The 21359-nt window shown below is 42.4% G+C and overlaps 2 protein-coding genes across 7 annotated transcripts in view; one reads left to right on the forward strand and one right to left on the reverse strand.

Moving 5' to 3' along the window:
• Positions 1-16841, reverse strand: part of Kiaa0895 (KIAA0895 ortholog) — a 58556-nt gene extending 41715 nt beyond the window's left edge. For 2 of the 5 annotated variants that reach the window (XM_037207670.1, XM_037207669.1), the window contains exons 1-2: positions 16716-16841; positions 11970-12039 (exon numbers count right to left, since the gene is read on the reverse strand). In XM_037207670.1, coding sequence (XP_037063565.1) covers positions 11970-12039; positions 16716-16835 — 190 coding nt within the window. In that variant the 5' untranslated portion in view covers positions 16836-16841. Of the gene's footprint in view, positions 1-11941; positions 12040-16214; positions 16500-16715 lie in introns of those variants that run through there. The other 3 variants (XM_037207671.1, XM_028872555.2, XM_028872551.2) reach the window with 3 other exon arrangements.
• Positions 16721-21359, forward strand: part of Anln (anillin actin binding protein) — a 59297-nt gene continuing 54658 nt past the window's right edge. For both annotated transcript variants that reach the window (XM_037207667.1, XM_028872545.2), the window contains exon 1: positions 16721-16802. In XM_037207667.1, the coding sequence (XP_037063562.1) occupies positions 16785-16802 (18 nt within the window). In that variant the 5' untranslated portion in view covers positions 16721-16784. The remainder of the gene's footprint in view (positions 16803-21359) is intronic.

Below are 21359 nucleotides of genomic sequence, written 5' to 3' on the forward strand. Positions count from 1 at the left end.
ATTGTTCTTATGATATTTTGGTGAAGAATGTAGCCACATTTTACCCTGTCTGAAAAGTCTGCCTGTGGCTAAATTGAAGAGTTTTTGATTAATTACACTGGCAGACAGAGGAAACTCAAAACAATCTAGTATAAACTCTGTTGTGTGGTTATTAGAGTTAACTCAAATGAAGATTTATAATGAAAAGGAGCAAGTAGAGCAAGGAAAAATACAAAATGTCCAATTTGGGAAGGAAAGGAGCACCAGGAAGTGGAATGGAGCTAAGTCCTATGTTCAAAGAGATAAACAGATTAAGAAATGGAATAAGGGAGCTGGGTGGTGGTGACGCACAACTTTAATCCCAGCACTGGAGGCAGAGCCAGGCAGATCTCTGTGAGTTCGAGGCCAGCCTGGTCTACAGAGCAAGATCCAGGACAGAACCAAAACTACACAGAGAAAGCCTGTCTCGAAAAAAAATGGAATAAGGGGCTGGAGAGATGGCTCAGTGGTTAAAAGCACTGGCTGCTCTTCCGAAGGACCTGGATTCATTTCTCAGCATCCACACGGCAGTTCATAACTGTCTGTAACTCCAGTTCCAGGGGGTCTGATACCTTCACACCAATGCACATAAAATAAAGTTAAATAAATTATATAAAAAAAGAAATGGAATAAAGAGAGTGGTGACCTCAGGGGAAGATGCCACCCAATTTGTGAAAAGGAATTAAAGAAAAGGTTAGAGTTGGGTGTGGTGGTGCACGCCTTTAATCCTAACACACAGAAGGCAGAGGCTTCTGCCTCTGAGTTTGAGGCAATCCTAGTCTACAGAGCAAGAAAGAGCCAAGTTTAGGCAGTGAAGGAAACAATGGAAAAGAGAAAGCTGGTGAAGATGTAATACAACAAGAGGGGCATGTTCCAGTCCCATCAAGCAGCAGAACTTTGCAGCTTTGGCCATGAGGTTCTGGCTTTAAGGATAGAAGAAAAGGATTATGGAGTTTGCCTCTGTGTCTAAGGAAGGCCACTGAGGCCAGTCATGTGTCAGTGGTGTCCCTGCATGGAGACCTAGAGAGGCCATTGCATGAAGCTGTGACAGTGAAGCCCTGGATTGCCTTGGAGACCCCAAGACATTGGACATGCCACAGTCATGGGATACCTGCCAAAGAGAGCTACTAACAGGAAGCAGAGCAAGCCCAAGAGAAAGAAGTATGTTGCAGTCAACAAAACTCAAAGGAGTGGGAGATCTGAAGAGCCTTTTGACATCAGACATGGAGATGCAGAGTTTGGAGTTTGCCAATCTGGTTTTCGGTCTTGCTTTGGTCCAGTATTTCCTCACTATGCTCCCTTCCTTACATTTTGGAACAATGCATATCCCATGTCATTGTATGTTGAAAGTATGTGATCTATTTTTTGAATTTGATTTTATAGGGATTACAGTTAAAAGACTGCATGAATCTCAAAAGAGACTTTGAACTTTGAACTTTAAAACATTGTTGAGACTGTGATAGATGACAGGGACTTTTGAAGTTGGACTAAACGCATTTTGCATTATGATATAGTTACAAGCTTATGGGGGTGAGTAGAATGTGTGAGTGGCACTATTAGGAGGTGGCCTTGTTGAAGTAGGTGTGGCTTTGTGGGAGGAACTATGTCACTGTGAGGATAGGCCTTGAGGTCCCCTATGCTCAAGGTACTCCTAGTTCAGTTTATTTCCTGTTGCCTGCAGATCAAGATGTAGGACTCTCAGCTCCTTCTCCAGTATGTTTGCCTGCATGCTACCATGTTCTGCCATGATGATAGTGGACTAAACCTATGAAACTGTAAGCCACCCAATTAAATGTTTTCCTTCATAAGAGTTGCCATGGTCATGGTGTCTCTTCACAGCAACAGAAACCCTAAGACATGGATCTGTTTTAAGTGTTGTTTCATTCTTCTGGATTGATTTCAGTAAATTATACATCTTTAGAAATTTTCCCATTTTTTCTAGACTTTCTAGTTTGTTGGAATAAAGGTTTTTAAAATATTCCCTTATGACCCTCTGGATTTTGCTGGAGTCTGTTGTAACTCCCCTTTCTCTAATTTCATTAACGTGGGCCCCCTTCTTCTGTCTTTAGCTAGTATGGCTAAGGGTTGACCATCGTGATACATTTTTAAGAAGAACAACTTTTTGTCTGCTTACTTCTGCTTTTTAAGTCTCTATAGTTCATTGATTTCTGCTCTGAATTTTATTTCTTGCCATAGGCTGCACTTGAGTATGACTTACTTCTTTTAGTGCTTTGAGGTATATCATTAGGTTATTTATTTGTTATCTCCCTAATTAAAAGTTTATTATTATTATTATTATTATAATAATTATATATGATTTGTGTCTGTGAGGATGTCATGGCAGACCTGTGGACATCAAACAACAAATCATGGAATTGATTTTCTCCTTTTGCCTTTACATGAGTTTAGGGAAGGGATTTTGTGTCACAAATGTTGCACAGAAATCAGCTCCCTCTTTGTTTTTTTTTTAATGTGATCATTTATACTATATACTTTCCCCCACTAAGAATAGAACTATCTCAGCTGTACCCCAGAGGTTCTGGTAGGCTGTACCCTCATTTTACTTTGAATCCAGACTAAAGATTTTGTCTCTTGCTTAGTGTGGTGGCAGGCCACTTTAATCCCAGTACTTGGGAGGCAGAGGTAGGTGGATCTTGTTTTTGTACTGAGGCTTGCTTTGTGGCCTATACTGTGAATAACCTTACAGTAGTTTCCATGTGCCACTGAGAAGAACATATATCCCTGTCTGTTGAGTAGACTAGTCTGTGGATATCTGTTAATTTTTATTGATCTATGGTGCAATTTAGTTCTAAGTTTCTCTGCTGATGTTTGATTCAAACTCATTCAGACCCATTGGTCTTCATTAGGGTTTCTACTGCTGTGAAGAGACACCATGAGCATGTCAACTCTTATAAAGAAAACATTTAATTGGGATGTCTTACATTTTCAGAGGTTTATTCCGTTATCATCATGGTGGGACATGTCAACGTGCAGGCAGACATGATGCTGGAGAAGGAGATGAGAGTTCAATATCTTGATCTGCAGATAACAGGAAGTGAACTGTGTCCACACTGGGCATAGCCTGAACAAAGTAGACCTCAAAGCCCACCCCCACAGTGATACATTTCTTCCAACAAGGCCACACCTCCTAATAGTGCCACTCTCTTTGGAGGCCATTTTTTTTTTTTTCAAACCACCACATCATCCATATGGGAGAGTGGAGTGTTCAAGTCTCCCACTATTATTGTATCCAGACCTAAGTGGTCTCTTATGTCTTCTAGCATTTGTTTTGTAAAATTGGGAGCCCATGATTTGTTATATAAGTATTTACTACAGTTATATCATCTTGAAGAATCATTCATTTTATCAATATGTAGTGGCCCTATGTCTTCTGATTAGTTTTTAAAAATATCCAGCTGGTTTCTTTTTCTTCCTGGAGACACTTACATCCTCAGAGCTTTGCTGTTTGGGATCTGAGGTGGAATAAAAGAAAAGTCATCTTTCCACTCCAAACCATGGAGGCATTTTGTAGGAAGACATCATATTTCACCATGGAAAGTGACTGGTAAGAAGCAGGACTGCTTGCTGAGAAGAGAGCATAGAAATTCTTAACAAATCCTGAGTTCAGAATCTTGAAGAGATAGAAAAGGTCTGAGTAATATTCACCCTGTGTAATAAGGATTCCTCACATAATCTAGCACTGACACAGCCTTTCTGATTTGGTCCTTCTTGTGCCCCTTAAAATATTCTCACTTTTCCATGTGTTTTAATAGATAATTTTGTGAGGCATAGAACTCTTGGTTGACAAGTATTTACTTTCAAGGTTTGCAATATATCATTCTATGTTTCCTAGCTTTTAGGTTTGATGCCAACAAATCTTCTGGTATTTTGGCCTCTGGATGTTAACATTTCTCTCTCTCTCTCTCTCTCTTTTTTAAAGGGCATTTAATTATGCTTACGGTTTCTCTGTGGCAGAGAAAAGGCATGGCAGCAGGGACAGCTGAGAACTCACATCCTGAACCACAAGGAAGAGTCAGAGAGCCCACCAGGAATGACAGGAGGCTTTTGAGACCTCAAGGCACCAGGAACACACCTCCTACAACAAAGCCACACCTCCTAATCCTTCCCAAACAGTTCCACCAACTGAGGACCGAGTATTCAAACACATGGGCCTCTGGGGCCATTCTTATCCAAACCACCACAGCATAATGCTTCACTTTTGGACATATCCCCATCAGACTTGGGCTCAGAATAATGTTCTGCTGCTTGTGGATTGGAATGTAGATCTCTCAACTACTTCTCCAGCAAACAGACCTTTTCTTTCCTTCTTACTCTGTGGCTGGCTGTGTATCTGGTTGGCTCAGTGGCTGAGTGGCTGAGTGGCTGGCCCCTGAAGTCCTCCTCCTTCCTCTCTTATTCATTGATCTTCTTTTTTTCCTCCTAGATTTCTCCTTCTATTTATTCTCTCTGCCTGAAGCCCCGCCGATCCTTTCTCCTGCCTCACTATTGGCTGTTCAGCTCTTTATTAGACCATCAGGTGTTTTAGACAGGCACAGTAACACAGCTTCACAGAGATAAACAAATGCAGCATAAAAGAATGTAACACCCCTTTGCATCATTAAACAGATACTCCACAGCATAAACAAATATAAAACATTTTATAATAATATTCTACAACAGCTGAGAAATGCTGGCTTTTATCTAACCACCAGAAATCCTTTTACAATTCAGCTTGAGTTCATTTCTAGATATATAGAGTGCCTGAGACATAACAGTGATTTTTTTACACAGTAGGCTGATTAGTTTTTTTTTTTTTTAACTTACATCAGTATTTTTTGAACCAGACACTGTCCTAGGCACTCTTTTTTTTTTTTTAATGTGAATTGACCATGAGATTTTTTTTTTTTTAAGTGCCGAATGTCATTTATTGAAGGAGGGAGGGAGGAAGTCTTTTTTTTTTTTTTTTTTTTTTTCCAAGACACAGTTTTTCTGTGTAGCTTTGCGCCTTTCCTGGAACTCACTTGGTAGCCCAGGCTGGTCTGGAACTCACAGAGATCCGCCTGCCTCTGCCTCTGAGTGCTAGGATTAAAGGCGTGTGCCACCACTGCCCAGCAGGAGGAGGTCTTGAATACAGGCTTACAGCACAATGGGAGAACCCCGGAGGGCAGAAGTTCACTACTGATGTTTTACAATCTAAGCTGTTAATGCCCATTGTGCAGGATACATAGACAAGGAACTTCCCTTAAGCATTCAAGAGGGTGAAACCCAGGAGGGAATTATCATAGGGAGGATATCAAGGTCAAGGTCAGCAAGCAAGGCAACAGTTATCCAAAACGGGGGCCAGGACCCTACAGGTCCCCCTTTTACTAATAAATGAGCTTCTGACTTAGGTTGTGTGGTACGTCAGCAGGTCACCTTACCCGTCATGGAGACACCTGCCCAGGCCACACAGGCACTCTGTCTTAGGTTGGTGAGCGCCCCCCAGGTATTACCCGTCTCTGAATACTCATTATCATACAGGCTCAACCATGTGTGAGCTGCAGAGTTAACTACTGCCAAAGATCTCAAAGTGGTGCTGGGCTTGCAATCTGTGTGTTCGACACAGGAAAGACCAACAGAGGTCCTATCCCACCCATAGTCAGTAGGCTAAAGGCAACTGAGCCATTCCCTTCCTTAACGAGCCTTACTGCAAATTGGAGTCCTTGTAAGATGGTATCCCAAAGGCAAATGGAACTTGAGTTTATAAATTTATAATTTTCAAAGCCAATCGAAATGTATATAACTATTGAATTAAATTTATCATGCCCAATAGAATGAAAGATTAATTAACTGTGGTAGCTACTTTTGCTGCTGGAGTCTTCACTGTGCTAGCTGTAGTAAGCAATTATGAAATGGTAATCCCAGAAACAGTAGCAGTGGTGGCTGCCTCTGTTATAACAGCAACAACAGCAGCAGCAATGTCAAATTCTCTTCTGGAGTATGTGGGCATCCATTGACATGGATACAACTCCAGGAATACAAACTGCCAAGGTCCATTTTTCTTGATCCCAGCACGACTTAATCAGGCATCTCTGTAAAAGAACAACTAAGAACCATAAAGAAAAAACAGGCAGCTCAAAAGGAGCATAAGTAATGGTCTTATAATGGCTACATTTAAGGCTGATTTTTTTTTTTTTTTGATTTTTCAAGACAGGGTTTCTCTGTGTAGCTTTGTGCCTTTCCTGGAACTCACTTGGTAGCCCAGGCTGACCTCAAACTCACTGAGATCTGCCTGGCTCTGCCTCCCAAGTGCTGGGATTAAAGGTGTACACCACCAACACCCAGCTAGGCTGATAAATTTTAAGGTATCTTCAAAGGAGGCTAAATGAATTACAGGAGGCCAATAAATGTTGCACAGAGCCACTCCTGAAAAGTATGTGTTACACCAGCTTGAAGAGGATTTTGAAAATGAAAATGCTTAGCTGGCATGCAACTGTTAACAGATAGAGGTCAGTGACCTTCAGGGTTATCCTTAATCTCCAAGGTGTCTAGGTGACACATTCTCAAACATACTTGAAAAAGCAGTTACCATACATTACCTTCTGGAGAATCCAACTGCATGGCTACAGTTCCTAGGCTTGCATTAATGCTTGCCAAAGTTGGCCATATTGGGCTCGCAATCCCCATTGGCATCAGAAGGGGAGAGTTTTTCATGGAGACCTAATAGGTCTGTGCCATGTTGGGCTTCAGCAGTAGCCACAGGGTGCACTCAGCGCTTAGAAACCCAAAGAGGATCCTCTTTGTCCTGAGGAAAGACATAAACAGAACCCTGGGTCCACACCAACACCAGACTGGGTCTCCTCCAAGTGTCAGTAGAAAGATCCTTCCATCACTTCAGAGGGTGATTTGCAACAGGAGCCCTCCAGTGCTTATCTGCAGCAGATACACCAGCAGAATCCACCGATAAAAAATTTAAAATATATAAAACAAGGGAAAGAATAGAATGTGGAGAGGAATGATGAATCCCTAGTTCCCCCTTTTTACTTTAGCAAAATATGTTTGTTTGGGTTTTTTTTTTTTAGTAGTTTAAATTTTTCTTTTATTTTTTTTATTTTTTAATTAATTAATTTTTCTATTATCAGCTTGATATAGTATAAATTCTTATCTTAATAGTGAAATGTTTCACTGAGGTTTGCTCAGTAATTGAGTAAAACCAAAACTTATTATAAGCCATAGTCATCCTAGGGTCCCCCATGCTATATATATAGCCTCCATGGTTCTGTGGGTTGTAGTCTGATTGTTCTTTACTTTATATCTAGAATCCACTTATGAGTGAGTACATACCATGTTTGTCCTTCTGGGTTTGGGTTACCTCACTCAGGATGATTTTTTCTAGTTCCATCCATTTGCCTGCAAATTTCATGCTGTCATTGTTTTTCTCTGATGAGTAGTACTCCATTGTGTATATGTATCACATTTTCTTAATCCATTCTTCAGTTGACAGGCATCTAGGTTGTTTCCAGGTTCTCGCTATTACAAATAGTGCTGCTATGAACATAGATGAGCATGTATCTTTGTGGTATAAATCAGCATTCCTTGGGTATATGCCCAAGAGTGGTATGGCTGGGTCTTGAGGTAGATTGATTCCTAATTTTCTGAGAAACCGCCATACTGATTTCCACATTGGTTGTACAAGTTCGCATTCCCACCAACAGTGGAGGAGTGTTCCCTTTTCTCCACATCTTCTCCAACATAGACTGTTATTAGTGTTTTTGATCATAGCCATTCTGAGAGGTGTAAGGTAGTATCTCAGAGTCGTTTTGATTTGCATTTCTCTGATGATGAAGGATGTTGAGCATTTCTTTAAATGTCTTTCAGCCATTTGTGATTCCTGTTTTGTGAATTCTCTGTTTAGCTCTTTAGCTCATTTTTTAATTGGATTGTTCAGTATTTTGATGTCTAGTTTCTTTAAGTTCTTTATATACTGTGGAGATCAGTCCTGTTGTCAGATGTAGGGTTGGTGAAGATCTTTTCCCATTCTGTTGGCTGTTTTTTTGTCTTATTGGCTGTGTCTTTTGCCCTGCAAAAGCTTCTCAGTTTCAAGAGATCCCACTGTTTTTTTTTTTTGGGGGGGGGAAGCTCGATCAGAAGGATTTGGGCCCCCCATGAGCAGTGCCAGGGAGTGGGTCTTCCGTATGCCACATTTCCCGCGCTGCAAAGAGGTCCCATTTATTAATTGTTGTGCTCAGGGTCTGTGCTGTTGGTGTTATATTTAGGAAGTGGTCTCCGGTGCCAATGTGTTCAAGAGTACTTCCTACTTTCTTTTCTATCAAGTTCAGTGTAGCTGGATTTATGTTGAGGTCTTTGATCCACTTGGATTTGAGTTTTGTGATGGTGACAGATATAGATCTATTTATAATCTTTTACATATTGACATCCAGTTATGCCAACACCATGTGTTGAAGATACTTCCTTTTTTTCCATAATATTTCTCCTCTATAGCTCTTACCTTCTGAAATTTTTAAAGAGTTTATTTTATGTATATGGATGTTTTACCTGCATACATGTCTATGTATCATGTATGTGCCTGGTGCCCAAGGAGGCCCGAAGAAGTTGTATTCCTTAAGAAAGGAGTTACAAGGCCAGGTGTGGTGGTGCACATTTTTAGGCAGAGCCAGGTGGATCTCTCTGAGTTCAAGGCCGGCCTGGTCTACAGAGCAAGTTCCAGGACAGCCAGGGCTACACAGAGAAACTCTATCTGGAACCCCAACCCCACCAAACAAAAGAAAGAATGGAGTTAAAGATGTTTGTGAGCTGTTATGTGGGTGTCCGGAATTGAACCCATGTCCTCTGGGAGAACAGACAATGGATCTTAACGGCTCAGTCATTTCTCCAGCCCCTTTTGTATGGCATGTTTTTTTGTCTTTTAAAAGTTATTTTTATGTATATGTTACCTGCCAATTTTCAAATGGAATGCATAGACCTTTATATGCCATTCAACTTAAAGGAAAATTTGACCATGTCTCTATACCAAACTTTTCTTAGGTCCTGTCTTCCCAAAGACAAATAACCCTTGCTTCACAATCACACTTAATTCATGCATCACTTTTTGGCAGCACCTGCATTTTTGAGGAATTATTTTCAAAAATGAAGCACACAAAGAATAAAAAAAACGAGAGCCAAGACGGATACCTTGAGAACTCACTGAGAATGACAACTACTTCCACTGACCCAGAAATTGATATATTAGTTTCAAATACAAAGTCAAATAGCTCACTTGTTTTGTGCCCTCTTCTCTCTTACCTTTGTAATAAAAATATTTTTTTTAAAAATCAATTGTATTTTTTAGATGCACTTATTTTTTCTATAATAATCACAACTTAGCAGGGCACAGTGGCACAGCATGGCGCACGCTTTTAATCTCAGCACTCGGAGGCAGAGGCAGGCGGATCTCTGGGTTCGAGGCCAGCCTGGTCGACAGAGTGAGTTCCAGGACAGCCAAGGCTACACAGAGAAGCCCTGTCTGAAAACACAACACAACAACAACAAAATAATCACAAACTTGGGAGCTACTTTACAAGTTTAAGATTTTTCAAAATGGAGTGCTGCATAATTAAGATTATCATGTGACAATTTTTTTGGCTTATCTTTGTGAATCACAAAAATATACACAGATCTTTCCTCTTCTAGTCAGCTTTAGGTAGCACTTCTATTTAATGTATGGCCTAAGACAATTCTTCTTCATCAACTGTGTCTCAGAGAAGCAGCTAAAATGTTGAACCTGTGCAGCCTGGGAGTATGTGTAGACATATAAGAACACTGCTGGAATTTGGAATTCTTACACATTTTCTTGTAAAGCAAGGGAGAAGAAGCCACCCACCTGCCCACCCAGAATAATATGTGAGTATATAACTATAGCTATATAAATCACATGGTTCATAACAATTTCTCAGCTATCAACAGATTACATAGAGAATGAGTGTCTCCAAAGATTCTACCAGCTGAGCCAGGTGTGGTTGCACATGCCTTTAATCCCAGCCTGCCTCTGGGGCCTCCTGAATGCTGGGTTTAAAGGCATGCAAGACGATGCTGGGCTCTTTTTTCCTACGTGTATATGCATAAATTTTTTACATTTTTCTGTGTGTATGAAATCATGTCAGAATAAAATAGTGCAAACTGGGGTAAAAAGTGAAATATAACCTCACAATTGACTACACAGAAGATTTCCTAACACATTATACAACTCATATTTAGGTATTCAAGGTGATGGGTAGGGCATTTTCATAGTAGGATCAAGGTAAGAAAGCCACTGACCCATTGACAAGGTAGACAGAAGATTTTTGGGGAAGGGTAGATAATAAGTGAGAGCTGGGAGGTGGTGGCATATGCCTTGTGGTGGTACACGCCTTTGATCCCAGCTCATGAGGCAGAAGCAGGCAGATTTTGAGTTTGAGGCTAGCCTGGTCTATAGAGTGAGTCCAGGATAGCCAAGGCCGTTACATGAAGAAACCCTGTCTCAGAAAACCAAACATCTTCCTCCTCCTCCTAATTGTAATAATAAGCAAGGGCTTTTCTTGGCATTGAAAACTAAGGAGGCCGGGCGGTGGTGGCGCACGCCTTTAATCCCAGCACTCGGGAGGCAGAGCCAGGCCGATCTCTGTGAGTTCGAGGCCAGCCTGGGCTACCAAGTGAGCTCCAGGAAAGGCGAAAAGCTACACAGAGAAACCCTGTCTCGAAAAACCAAAAAAAAAAAAAAAAAAAAAAAAAAAAAAGAAAACTAAGGAACTGAGGAAAGAAGTGGAATGTAAAATATAAAGGAGAATGTGATAGGGATTCAAAGGGATAAGACTGAAAGGATTCTGAGTGACTTTGAAGATTTGATTGGTTAAACAAATGAGAAATGAAATTGGCTCAATATCTTTTTCAGGAAATACTTAACTTAGCAAGCCAGGAAACGTAGAAAAAGAGATTAGAGGCAGGCAAATTAATTCAGCAAGGAGGACAAAAAGCTAAGGAGAATGTCATTAAAACGTTTGATTCTAAGAAGCAAGTGGAACCCAACAGAGGCTGGGCAAAAAGAGCTATAGTGCACGCTCCTATAGTCCTAGCATCTGGGAGGCGGGGAAGGAGGATCCGAACTTCAGAGCTAGCCTCAGCTACACAGGGAGTGGAGGTCAGCCTAGACTACATGAGACTCTGGTTTAAAACAAAACAGAGGAAAAGAAAGTAACCAAATAAAATAAAGCCCATTTCCCTGCAAGTAATCATAATTAAACTCATTAGGTCACAAAAAGCATCAAAAAAAGAAAACAAATCCCATGAAAGTAGAAATGGGGCAAGATGTGAAGAGGAAGGAAAGAATAGAGTGGTACTCCCCTCCCCCTCCAGGAGTAAGGGTTACACACAGGGCAGGCCTCTCCTATGTGCCATACAAGCTCTGTCACTGAGCCACACCCAAGCCCATTTATTTATTATTTATTTATTTATTTATTTATTATTTATTTATTTATTTAGGTTTTTCAAGACAGGGTTTCTCTGTGTAGTTTCCATACCTGTCCTGGATCTGCTCTGTAGACCAGGCTGGCCTCGAACTCACAAAGATCCACCTGGCTCTGCCTCCCGAGTGCTGGGATTATAGGCGTTCACTACCACTGCCCGGCCAGCCCATTTTTAGTTAGGACAGAATCTCACTAAATGACCCAGCTGGCTTCAAACTGGTGATGCTCTCATGGTGTCTATCTGAAGAGGCTGGGGTTACAAGCACAGACCACTATGCCCACCAAAATATAAAATACTGTGGGTGTTGAAACAAGGTCTTACTAGGTAGCCCAAGCTGGCTTGGAACTCACTGTGCAGCCAAGGCTAGTCCTGCACCGAAATCAACCTGCGCCCCGCTTGGTATCAACGTTTTGTAGTTCTTATTCATTCATTACAATACACATACAAAAGGAGTGGCTGATCAGCCAGATAACCTGAGGCGGAGAACTTTTGTCTGATCCTTCTTGCCACAGCCTTCTGGTCAGGTCTTGGCCTTTTCTCTCTCTGTAAAAATACAAATATCTAAGTTATTGTATTATTTTGCCAATTGTGAGAATGTATGTAAATTTTGAAAAATTAACTGGAAATGTATATATTTGTAGTGTCCTTGATGAAGTTAATGCTATTACATTTTTGTGGTTTTTAGCTATTAATTTTATCTACTAGAGATATAATTATTTTTCAATCAATGAATACCACAAATGTAATTAATATCATGACTGTAATTAATGAATATTATGAGCAAATTAAAAAAAGAAAGAAAAGAAATTGCATTGGAAGTTGCAAAATAAAAATACCAAAGCACATATTAAGGCAAGCCCATAAAAACACTAGCAGACTGCTCAATAGAAGCTTTAAAATCCAAAAAGGCTTGGAGAAATGTTTCAGGTTCTGAAAGACCAGAGCTGCCAAGACAGACTACTATACCCAGCAAAACTATCTGCTGTAATTGAAGGATAAAGAAAAATTTTCCATGATAAAAGCAGGCTAAAGAAATTTACGACCAATAATGCAGCTCAACAGAGGTCACTAAAAAGAATTCTTCAGGCTGAGGGAAAGATAAAATACAAGAGTCTACAGAAAAATCTAAGTCATGCTAGAACACAGTAATTTGTATCCTACAGGGGTTATTCTAACAAAAGTTAAACAGAGGCACATCAGAGTTAAATGGCATCATGTATCAAATGGACTTAACAGACATCTAGAGAACATTCCATGCAAATACTGCAGAATATGCATTTTTTTTCAGCAGCTGTTGAACTCCCTCTAAAATAGGCCATATACCAGGACACATAGCACATTTCAATAAGTACAGAAAAATTGTAGTAACTTCTTATATTTGATCTGATGATGGTGGAATAAAACTAGAAATCAACCAGACAAGAAATACAGAAAATATACAGAATTGTTGACATTAAACAATACACCATTGACTGCTGATTGAGCCACTAAAAAATATCAAGACAGAAATTTTTAAATGCATGAAATTAAGTAAAAATTAAAACACAACATACCAAAATCTGTGGTATACAAGAAAAACAACCAGGAGAAGGACTCTTCTAGCCACAAGCATCTATATTTAAAAACTCTGACAGAAGGCTGGAGAGATGCCCCATGGTTAAGAGCACTGGCTGCTTTTCCAGATGACCCAAGTTCTATTCCTAGTTGCCATACGGTGGCTCTGTAACTCTAGTTCCAGTATTTAACACTCTCTTCTGGCCTCCAGAGGCACCAGGCAGGAATAGGGCTCACAGATACTCATGCAGGCAAAACACCCATACACATACAATAATAAATTTAAAAAACAATCAGAGAAAACAGCCCAGCTGTGGTGATGCATGCCTTTAATCCCAACACTCAGGAGGCAGAGCCAGGCGGGTCTCTATGAGTTCGAGGCCAGCCTGGTCTACAGAGTGAGATCCAGGACAGGCACCAAAACTACACAGAGAAACCCTGTCTTTGAAAACAAAACAAAACAAACAACAACAAAAAAAGAGTTGTCATTGTCATGGTGTCTCTTCAGAGCAATAAAACCCTAAGATACAGGGTGTCACTGTGCAGCCTTGCTGAAACTCACTACATAGGCCAGAGATTCATTGACCTCTGCTCCCAGAGTGAGTGCAAATGTTAACAGCATGTGCCATCATGACTGGCCAATGTTGAATATTGTTAATTAGGGCCTTCGCTTTCTTTCTTTTGGCTAGTTTGGCTAAGGATCTGTCAATACTATATGTTTTTAAGGAACCAAAGCTTTATTTTATTGATTCCTTGTATTTGTTTATATCTATTTCATTAATGTTTGCCCTATGTTTATTCCTGTCTACTACTTTTGGTTGTTTTGTTTTGGTATTTTGAGACAAGGTTTCTCTGTGTAACAGTCTTGGCTGTCCTGGAACTTACTTTTGGAGACATAATTATTTGTTTGAAAGAACAGATCATCCAAAGGGGAAATACTCATTTTGCCTTTCCTGGAACTCACTTGGTAGCCCAGGCTGGCCTCGAACTCATAAAGATCCACCTGCCTCTGCCTCCCGAGTGCTGGGATTAAAGGCGTGTGCCACCACCGCCCGGCTGAGATTCTTGTCTTTTTAAAACAAGATTTTTTTTTTTATGTGTATGGATGTTCTGTCTGCATGTATGTCTGTGCATCATGTACCTACCTGGTGTCCACATAGGCTGAAGGGGAACTGGACACCTGGGACTAGAGTTAAAGATGATTGTGAGCCCCCCCCCCCCTCGGGTGCTGGGAAGTGAAGCTAGGTCTTGGAAAGAGCAGCCAGTGATCTTGATTGCTCAACCATCTCTCCATCTCCTTGGCTATCATCTTAAATGAATATAATGTGGTATGTATGTGTTGTCGTCTCTTTTTTCTTAGACAGGGGTTGGCCTTGAACTCCTGATTCTTCTGCCTCCTCCTCCTACATGCTGAGATTGAATGCATTACCATCACACCCAGCAATGATTTTTTTAAAATTTTATTTATTTTATTTTACAATACCATTCAATTCTACATATCAGCCACGGGTTCCCCTATTCTCCCCCCTCCCACCCCCTCCCCTTAACCCACCCTACCCCCTATTCCCACCTCCTCCAGGGCAAATCCTCCCCCGAGGACTGGGATCAATCTGGTACACTCAGTCCAGGCAGGTCCAGTCCCTTCCTCCCTGCCTGAGCCAAGTGTTCCTGCATAAGCTCCAGGTTTCAAACAGCCAACTGCAATGATTTTTTTAAATGAAAAAAATTATTCCAGGTTATAAACATAAGAATGAACTGCCATGGGTCAGAAATTCACGTAGACATGTTAGGAGACAACTGCATCAGTCTAGTGGGGTAACTTTGAATCTGTAGCATGGGTTCTGCTTTCATACGTGGAAGCTATTGTGCTGGTGGTAGCTGCTGTCCCAGCTGCCACTACAATTAAGATATAATCGAAGGCCAATACTTCAGGGTTTGTAAGGCGAGAAACTGCAAGTTCAGAGTAGCCATGCTGCTTTATTCAAGCTGGCTAGAATCAAACTGCTGTTTATAACGAAACCATGGATCACAGAGGCAACAGCCTCAAGGCACAACGGCTGCATAAATTTCCAATGACTCATTCCCAAGATGGACAGCCACACCCCACAGGCACACACCCTTAGGCTCAGGCATCCTTTCCCTTTGGTTCATAGGTAGCACATTTTACTTACATTCTAACAACCCCACACACAGCACACTTAGACACAGCACTTCTCACTTTTTTTTTTCTTATTATTCCACAGCTCCAAGGAACTGAGAAAGTTTATACTGTAGACCCAGTGTGGAAGCTGGATTCTTAAGAAATTGCTTATTCCATGTCCAGAATTTGATTTATTATAATCTATAGATTATTTTCCTTTGTTGTTTTTAGATTTATTTATTTTCTGTGTGTGTGCAGGTCAGAGGACAATTTGCTGGAACTGATTCTGGGCCTAGAATTCAGGTCTCAAGGCTTGGCAGCAAGTACCTTCATAACATGGACCCTGTTACTGGTCCCAAGCTTCCTGTTTTTATTTAGTTTTCTGACTCTTTACTTGACCCTTCAACATGTTCACAACGATTTTCTGCTCAACAAGGAAAGCACACTCGATCCTGTCACGGGCCCATTTAGCACACATGGGCTCACCACAGGCCTTGTTAATGTATTTTTCTCTTACACACTCTCCTAAGGACTTTAGGTCTCATAGCACCAACCTGGCACACAGAGCATGCAGACTTCGGTGCTTTCTCAACCTTTTTTGGTATAAAGGGAAACAGTTCTACAGTCAGGATCTGACAGCCCTGTTTTGTTAAGACTGCTTCATGGAAAGCCTGTCTGAAGGTCAAAGGATAGGTAGGCGCTGAGGATTTCCAAAAGACCCTCCCAGGAAGAGGAAAAAGAAACTCGGATTACGAGACATTAGGGAAGTAGTTTCTGCCCTGCTTACTGGCTGGTCAACGGGAACTTTTTATTAAATAACGGGCTTTTCAATCGCGCCTTCTCTCAAATGTGGAAGACTGAGCCAGAAGGCTTCTCAAGTGTTCCCAGGGCTGACACTGGGTACAGGGGGCTGGGATCTGAACCCGAAGGGCCTGTGAGGGAACTTGTGGCACGGTCTACTACTGTTGGCTCCTTTTCCCCGTGGACAAGGGACGAGTTACTAGATGCGGGTGTGGGGACCCACCAGAGGAGCCTCTCAGGAGGGTCAGGCTTGCAGTCCGACGCCTCTTCTGGTGGCAGGAGACAAATTACCGTCAGGCTCGAGGGCCAGCCGGGACCCGGACCGGGTTCGTAAGGCCCACCGAGTGAAAAGGCAGGGCGGCGGGGCGGCGGGAGCTGCCGGAGTCACCGAAGGGCCCGCTAGGGCATGCGTGGGTGCGTGCGTGGCAGCAGGCGCTCTCCGCAGGCAGTTCAACGGCGGGAGCGTCCCCAGCCACGCCGGGCGAGGGAGGAGGCCCGCAGCTCGCGACCCGGCCGAGCGCCGCCGAGCCACGTGACCGGGGCGGGGGCGGGGCCCGCCCGGCCCCGCGCGCATGCGCGCCGTCCGGGGCGCTGAAATTCAAATTTGAACGGCTCGAGGTCGCGGACAGAGCCCCGGTGCCGAGGCCAGCGGCGACGGGGTGTGGGAGAGCCCGCCGCCCGGACTCCTGCCTTCCTCCGGGAGCCGCGCCGAGCCCGCACTCACTTCTTTCCTTTTCCCGAATTTGAACCACCGGACCCACCGTCTCGTAGTCCACGCGTGAGGCCTGGGGCGATGGACCCGTTTACAGAGGTGAGAGACGACCCTGCGGGTGCTGTGAACCATGACCCCCCGCGGACCCCCGCCCGCGCTGGCTGTCAGCCCCGCGGCCCACCGGCGGGCCGCATCGCGCGTGCGCGCCGCGAGCGTGCAGGCGGGCGGAAGCCGCGGGGTCGCAGCCTCCCAGGCTCTGCCGCCCGGCGCCTGGAGCTCTGGCTGTTCCAGGGGAAACAGCCGCAAGCTTCAGACTCTGGGGAAGGCAGGGAAGACGGGGCCTCAAAACCCCACGCTAAGCCCCGAACTCTGCGTAGCCGAGGCCGGCCTTCCTCCACCTCCCAAGGGCTGGCACTGGGTGCGAGCGCCGGACTGCTTTAGCTTGACCCTGCCCTTCGGTTCCCTGGGACTTACAGCGCACTTCCCTCCTTTACCCTAAGTCTTGCCTGCTCCTGGGAGAGGGCGGCTTGGGGCCTGATGGGACCGGCCCTCCCGGAAAGCTGGAATCGTTGGCAGGGTGGAGTCCGCCCAGTGACTCGGACTGAGTGCTTGGAATCTGATGGGAAGTGATAGAGAGTCCACGGCCCCGAGGAGCTGTGCACTTAAGAATCCTGTGATGAAATCAGCCAAGTCCAAGTGAGCAGGTGCTTTAGCCGCTAGTTCCTCCAGACGTCACTGCCCTGCTAACTTCAGAAGTCCCAAGCGCAGGATTAACACTGATTGAAAGGAAACAGGCTTATTGAACAAACCAAAATTAGACTGGAGCATATCATTCCAAACAATACCTTCCTCGTCTCCTCCTTGGGAATAGGGTCTAGCTTACGTTGTAAATCCTATTATTTATCTCCAGTTTTAGCTTCATGTTGCAGCTGTGCACTGACATTAAGGAATTTCCCGATGCTGTTTGCCCACTCTTATTGGCAGTTCCTCTTTTTCTTTATTTCTCTTTCTTTAAACTGTTGTGCAGATGTCAAGACTATATTGTGAGTTTTGCAAAGTGGGCATACAGTGTTTCTGTACTACATTGGAAAATGTCATAGAAGGTAGGAGTAATTTAATTTGGGTAGTGTACTTAGTAAGTACATAACTTAGTCATAAGCTAAGCCCAAGACATTTAGGGTTTCAACGATTAAAGGTTTCAACATGACAGGCTTTTCCCACGTTTGAAGTTCTCTGTTATCTTGAGGGAAACAACACTTTGTTAACTTTAGTCATTCTAGAAGAGGGTTGGAGAGATGGCTCAGCTGTTAAGAACCCTGCTCTTCCAGAGGACCCAGGATCAAGTCCCAGCACCCCTTCCAGTATCACAGCAGTCTGTAACTCCAGTCTCAGGAAATCCAATGCTTTCTTCTGGCCTTCACAGGCACCAGATAGATAGATGTGTGATGAAGGCTGAACACTCATACACATAAAAATATTCTAATAGAAACATCTAGGACATATTTTGTAGCCGCTTTAGAGAACAGGGATGACTATTTACCAAATAATCTTGTCACTTACAGTGAATCTTTTAAAAATATTGTGTCAGCTGGGTGGTGGTGGCACACACCTTTAATTCCAGCGCTCAGGAAGCAGAGGTAGGAGGATCTGAGTTCAAGCCAGCCTGGCCTACAGAGCGAGTTCCAGGACAGCCAGGGCTACACAGAGAACTCTTGTCTCAAAATATATGTGTATTGAAAATATATTTATTCTTAAAACTTGCATGCCAGTAAAAATTACCACAATTCTAGGTTATATTGACATGAAAAATGATATTATGTTACTAAAAGAATAGAATTACTCTGAGTAACGCCGTATGTTCTTATTAACCGACGAGAGCAAAACTCTTCGGGAAGCTGGTTGGAATTTGCACTTTTACTTTAAAATGCCCTTTGAAGCTAGTACAGAACTCAGATGAAAATAACTTCCTGTTTGGGCCATTTTGGAATGTGTTTGGAAATGTGCATGCCTTAACTCATAGTTTATGTTATGAAAAGCTAGGTCCGTTGAAGTTGGAATCACGGCTCTGACATCTTTACCTTAATTGGTAATGAGGACACTGTGAGTGAGTTCCGACTACTAGGTACTCAATAGCCTTCGTAACATTTTTGTACTGGGAAATGAATTTCTGATACAGTTTTTTTTTTTTGACTAAAAAAAGGACTGAATGTCAGTATAAATGACTTTTCAACAAGTGTCTTACTCAAAACCATGCAACACAGAAAATTATTTTTAAAAAATTCTCCCAGGATGATTCCCTACCAATGCTGTCATAAAACAGAAAAGAAATTAACTTGTTACATTAATGGCAGGACATTAGTGTCTAATTTTCTTAGTAACTCCTGTTTCCAGTGCTACAGTCCTGGTAAATACTGTTTTCCTTGGGCTTTTCTTCTCCCTGCTGCCCTGATGTCCAACATGTTCTCACTTACCTGCCTTTTCTGCTTTTTAAACTCACATTTAACTCAGAGTACTAGAATTATACGTGTGCATTGTCACACCCAACTGAAGCTGGGATTAAAAAGTGACACAGCATTCTAAGTAATGGGTTTTATCACAGCCTTCTCAAACACAGGTGTCATTTTCCTTGGTTTTAATTCATCCCTCTCTCCCACTGCTTTCCTTTTTATGTTCTCCACCCTATTTGCGGGGGGGAGGGGGGGAGTGGGGGGGGAGGAAAATATTTTATATTTTAATGATGCAATATTAGGAAGGTCTACTTAAAATACTGAGCACTTACATTTATGTAATTTAGAGGACATATTATTTCTTCAATAAAAACCCTTTGGCACTTATTAGCCTTATTTTGTTCTTTACAGTATTTAAATTTTATTTTCTTTTATCATCTGAGTTTTGACTCCATTGCAAACAGGAGAGCACTTGTGTGCATTTGAATGGCAAAACCACATCTCCTGTTGTGAGTCATTGCTCATGGCAGCTGACTCAAGTGCTTGACTACAGGGAGTGGAATGTTGGGCATGTCCACGGATGGATATAAGTAGGGTGCTTTTGCTTTTTCAGTCATGTATTTAAGGCCGGAGATTACCAAACTGTTAGGAATTTGTATGGCAGTCTGATCACCCTTGAGTTTGTTGAAGGAGACGACTTTAGGGGATGAAGGTCCTGGGCTCATACAATATTTTAATCACATAGCATTTTGATTGATTGAGTGTTGCTCCTTTCAATGAACCTAAGTTAGAAGATATTCTAAGTGCAGAGGGTTATGCCTTAATCCAGATTTAATTCATGTTTTGTTTTAGGTGGGGTCTTGCTTTAGAGACCAGGCTAATTTGAACTAGTTTTGTATCCCATACCTCTCCCCTCAGCCTTGTGAGTACTGGGACTACAAGAGTGGCCACCACACTTGGTAGGCCTCATGCTCCTTCTAGACGGGTTCTTAAAATTGTTCTGTTTTAATCAAGGAATTAAACAGGTCAAATAAATAGCTTCATCCTCAATCTCTATTAATTACTGCTCTATGTATGCAGCGTAATGATTATCTGTGTCCTTTAATTGTGAACATTTGAGGGAGAATACATTGTTTTATACCGCAGTGATTCAAATTGGAATGTCTATTGATTCAGAGTAAGAAAAAAGGAATAGTCATGACTTTACCAGTGGCTAAGCTTTGAAGTATAACTATTTTATCTTATTTTGGTATTTATTTAATAAAACACAGGATTATTTAACATTTTTCTCCTTTGGGAAGTGGGTTATGAAAGACTTCCTATTTGGGTCATTTTTTTGCTGTTTGTCACAACTTCAGATCTGAGCATCTGTATTAGTTTTGAAGCTGTAACAAATTATAAATTTAGTGACTTAAGCTGGACGTTGTGTTGCACACCTTCAATCCTAGCACTAAGGAGGCAGAGGCTAGTGAATCTCTTATGGGATTGAGGCCAGCCTGGTCTACATAATGAGGTCCAGGAGACCTGTCTCAGAAAACAAACAAATGAGTGACTTAGACACTTACTGTTTTTCAGTTCTATAAGTCATAGGTCTGAAGTGGGTTTTATCAAGTCAGAGTCAAGTGTGGGTAAGATTTCATTCCTTCTGGAAGCTGTTGTTCCAATCTTAGATGGTCTTTTAATAAAAAACCCAGAGACAAATATCAGGGTGAAAGCTGAAAGATCAGAGAAGCAGAACAGCCAGCCACTAGTTCTTACCTCTACAAAATCCTCACCTAAAGAGAGTGAGTTCCTGTTTCCTCATGCCTTGTATACCTTTCTCTGCCCTGCCATATTACTTCTGGGATTAAAGGCCTGTGTGCTTCCTAAGCAAAGGCGTGAGATCTCAAGTGCTGGGATTAAAGGTGTGTGCCACCACTGCCTGACCTCTGTGTTTAATCTAGTAGCTGGCTGGCCTCTGATCCTCAGGCAAGTTTAAAAGGGGACATAATATGTCGCCACAGGAAGCTCTAGGAGAAGATCTATTAGACCTTTTCAACTTCAGGATCCTCTGCATACCTTGGCTTCTGGCACCTTTGTCCATTTTCAGAGCTTCATTCTCAACATCCTGACATCTGCTTCTGGCATCGTCTTCCTGATGGATCTTCCTGCCTCCTTTTCTTTTCCCACTATAACTAAGAACCACTGTGCTTCGTGGGGTCTCCTCAGA

The sequence above is a fragment of the Peromyscus leucopus genome, chromosome 7 (assembly GCF_004664715.2).
Source record: "Peromyscus leucopus breed LL Stock chromosome 7, UCI_PerLeu_2.1, whole genome shotgun sequence".
Lineage (NCBI taxonomy): Eukaryota > Metazoa > Chordata > Mammalia > Rodentia > Cricetidae > Peromyscus > Peromyscus leucopus.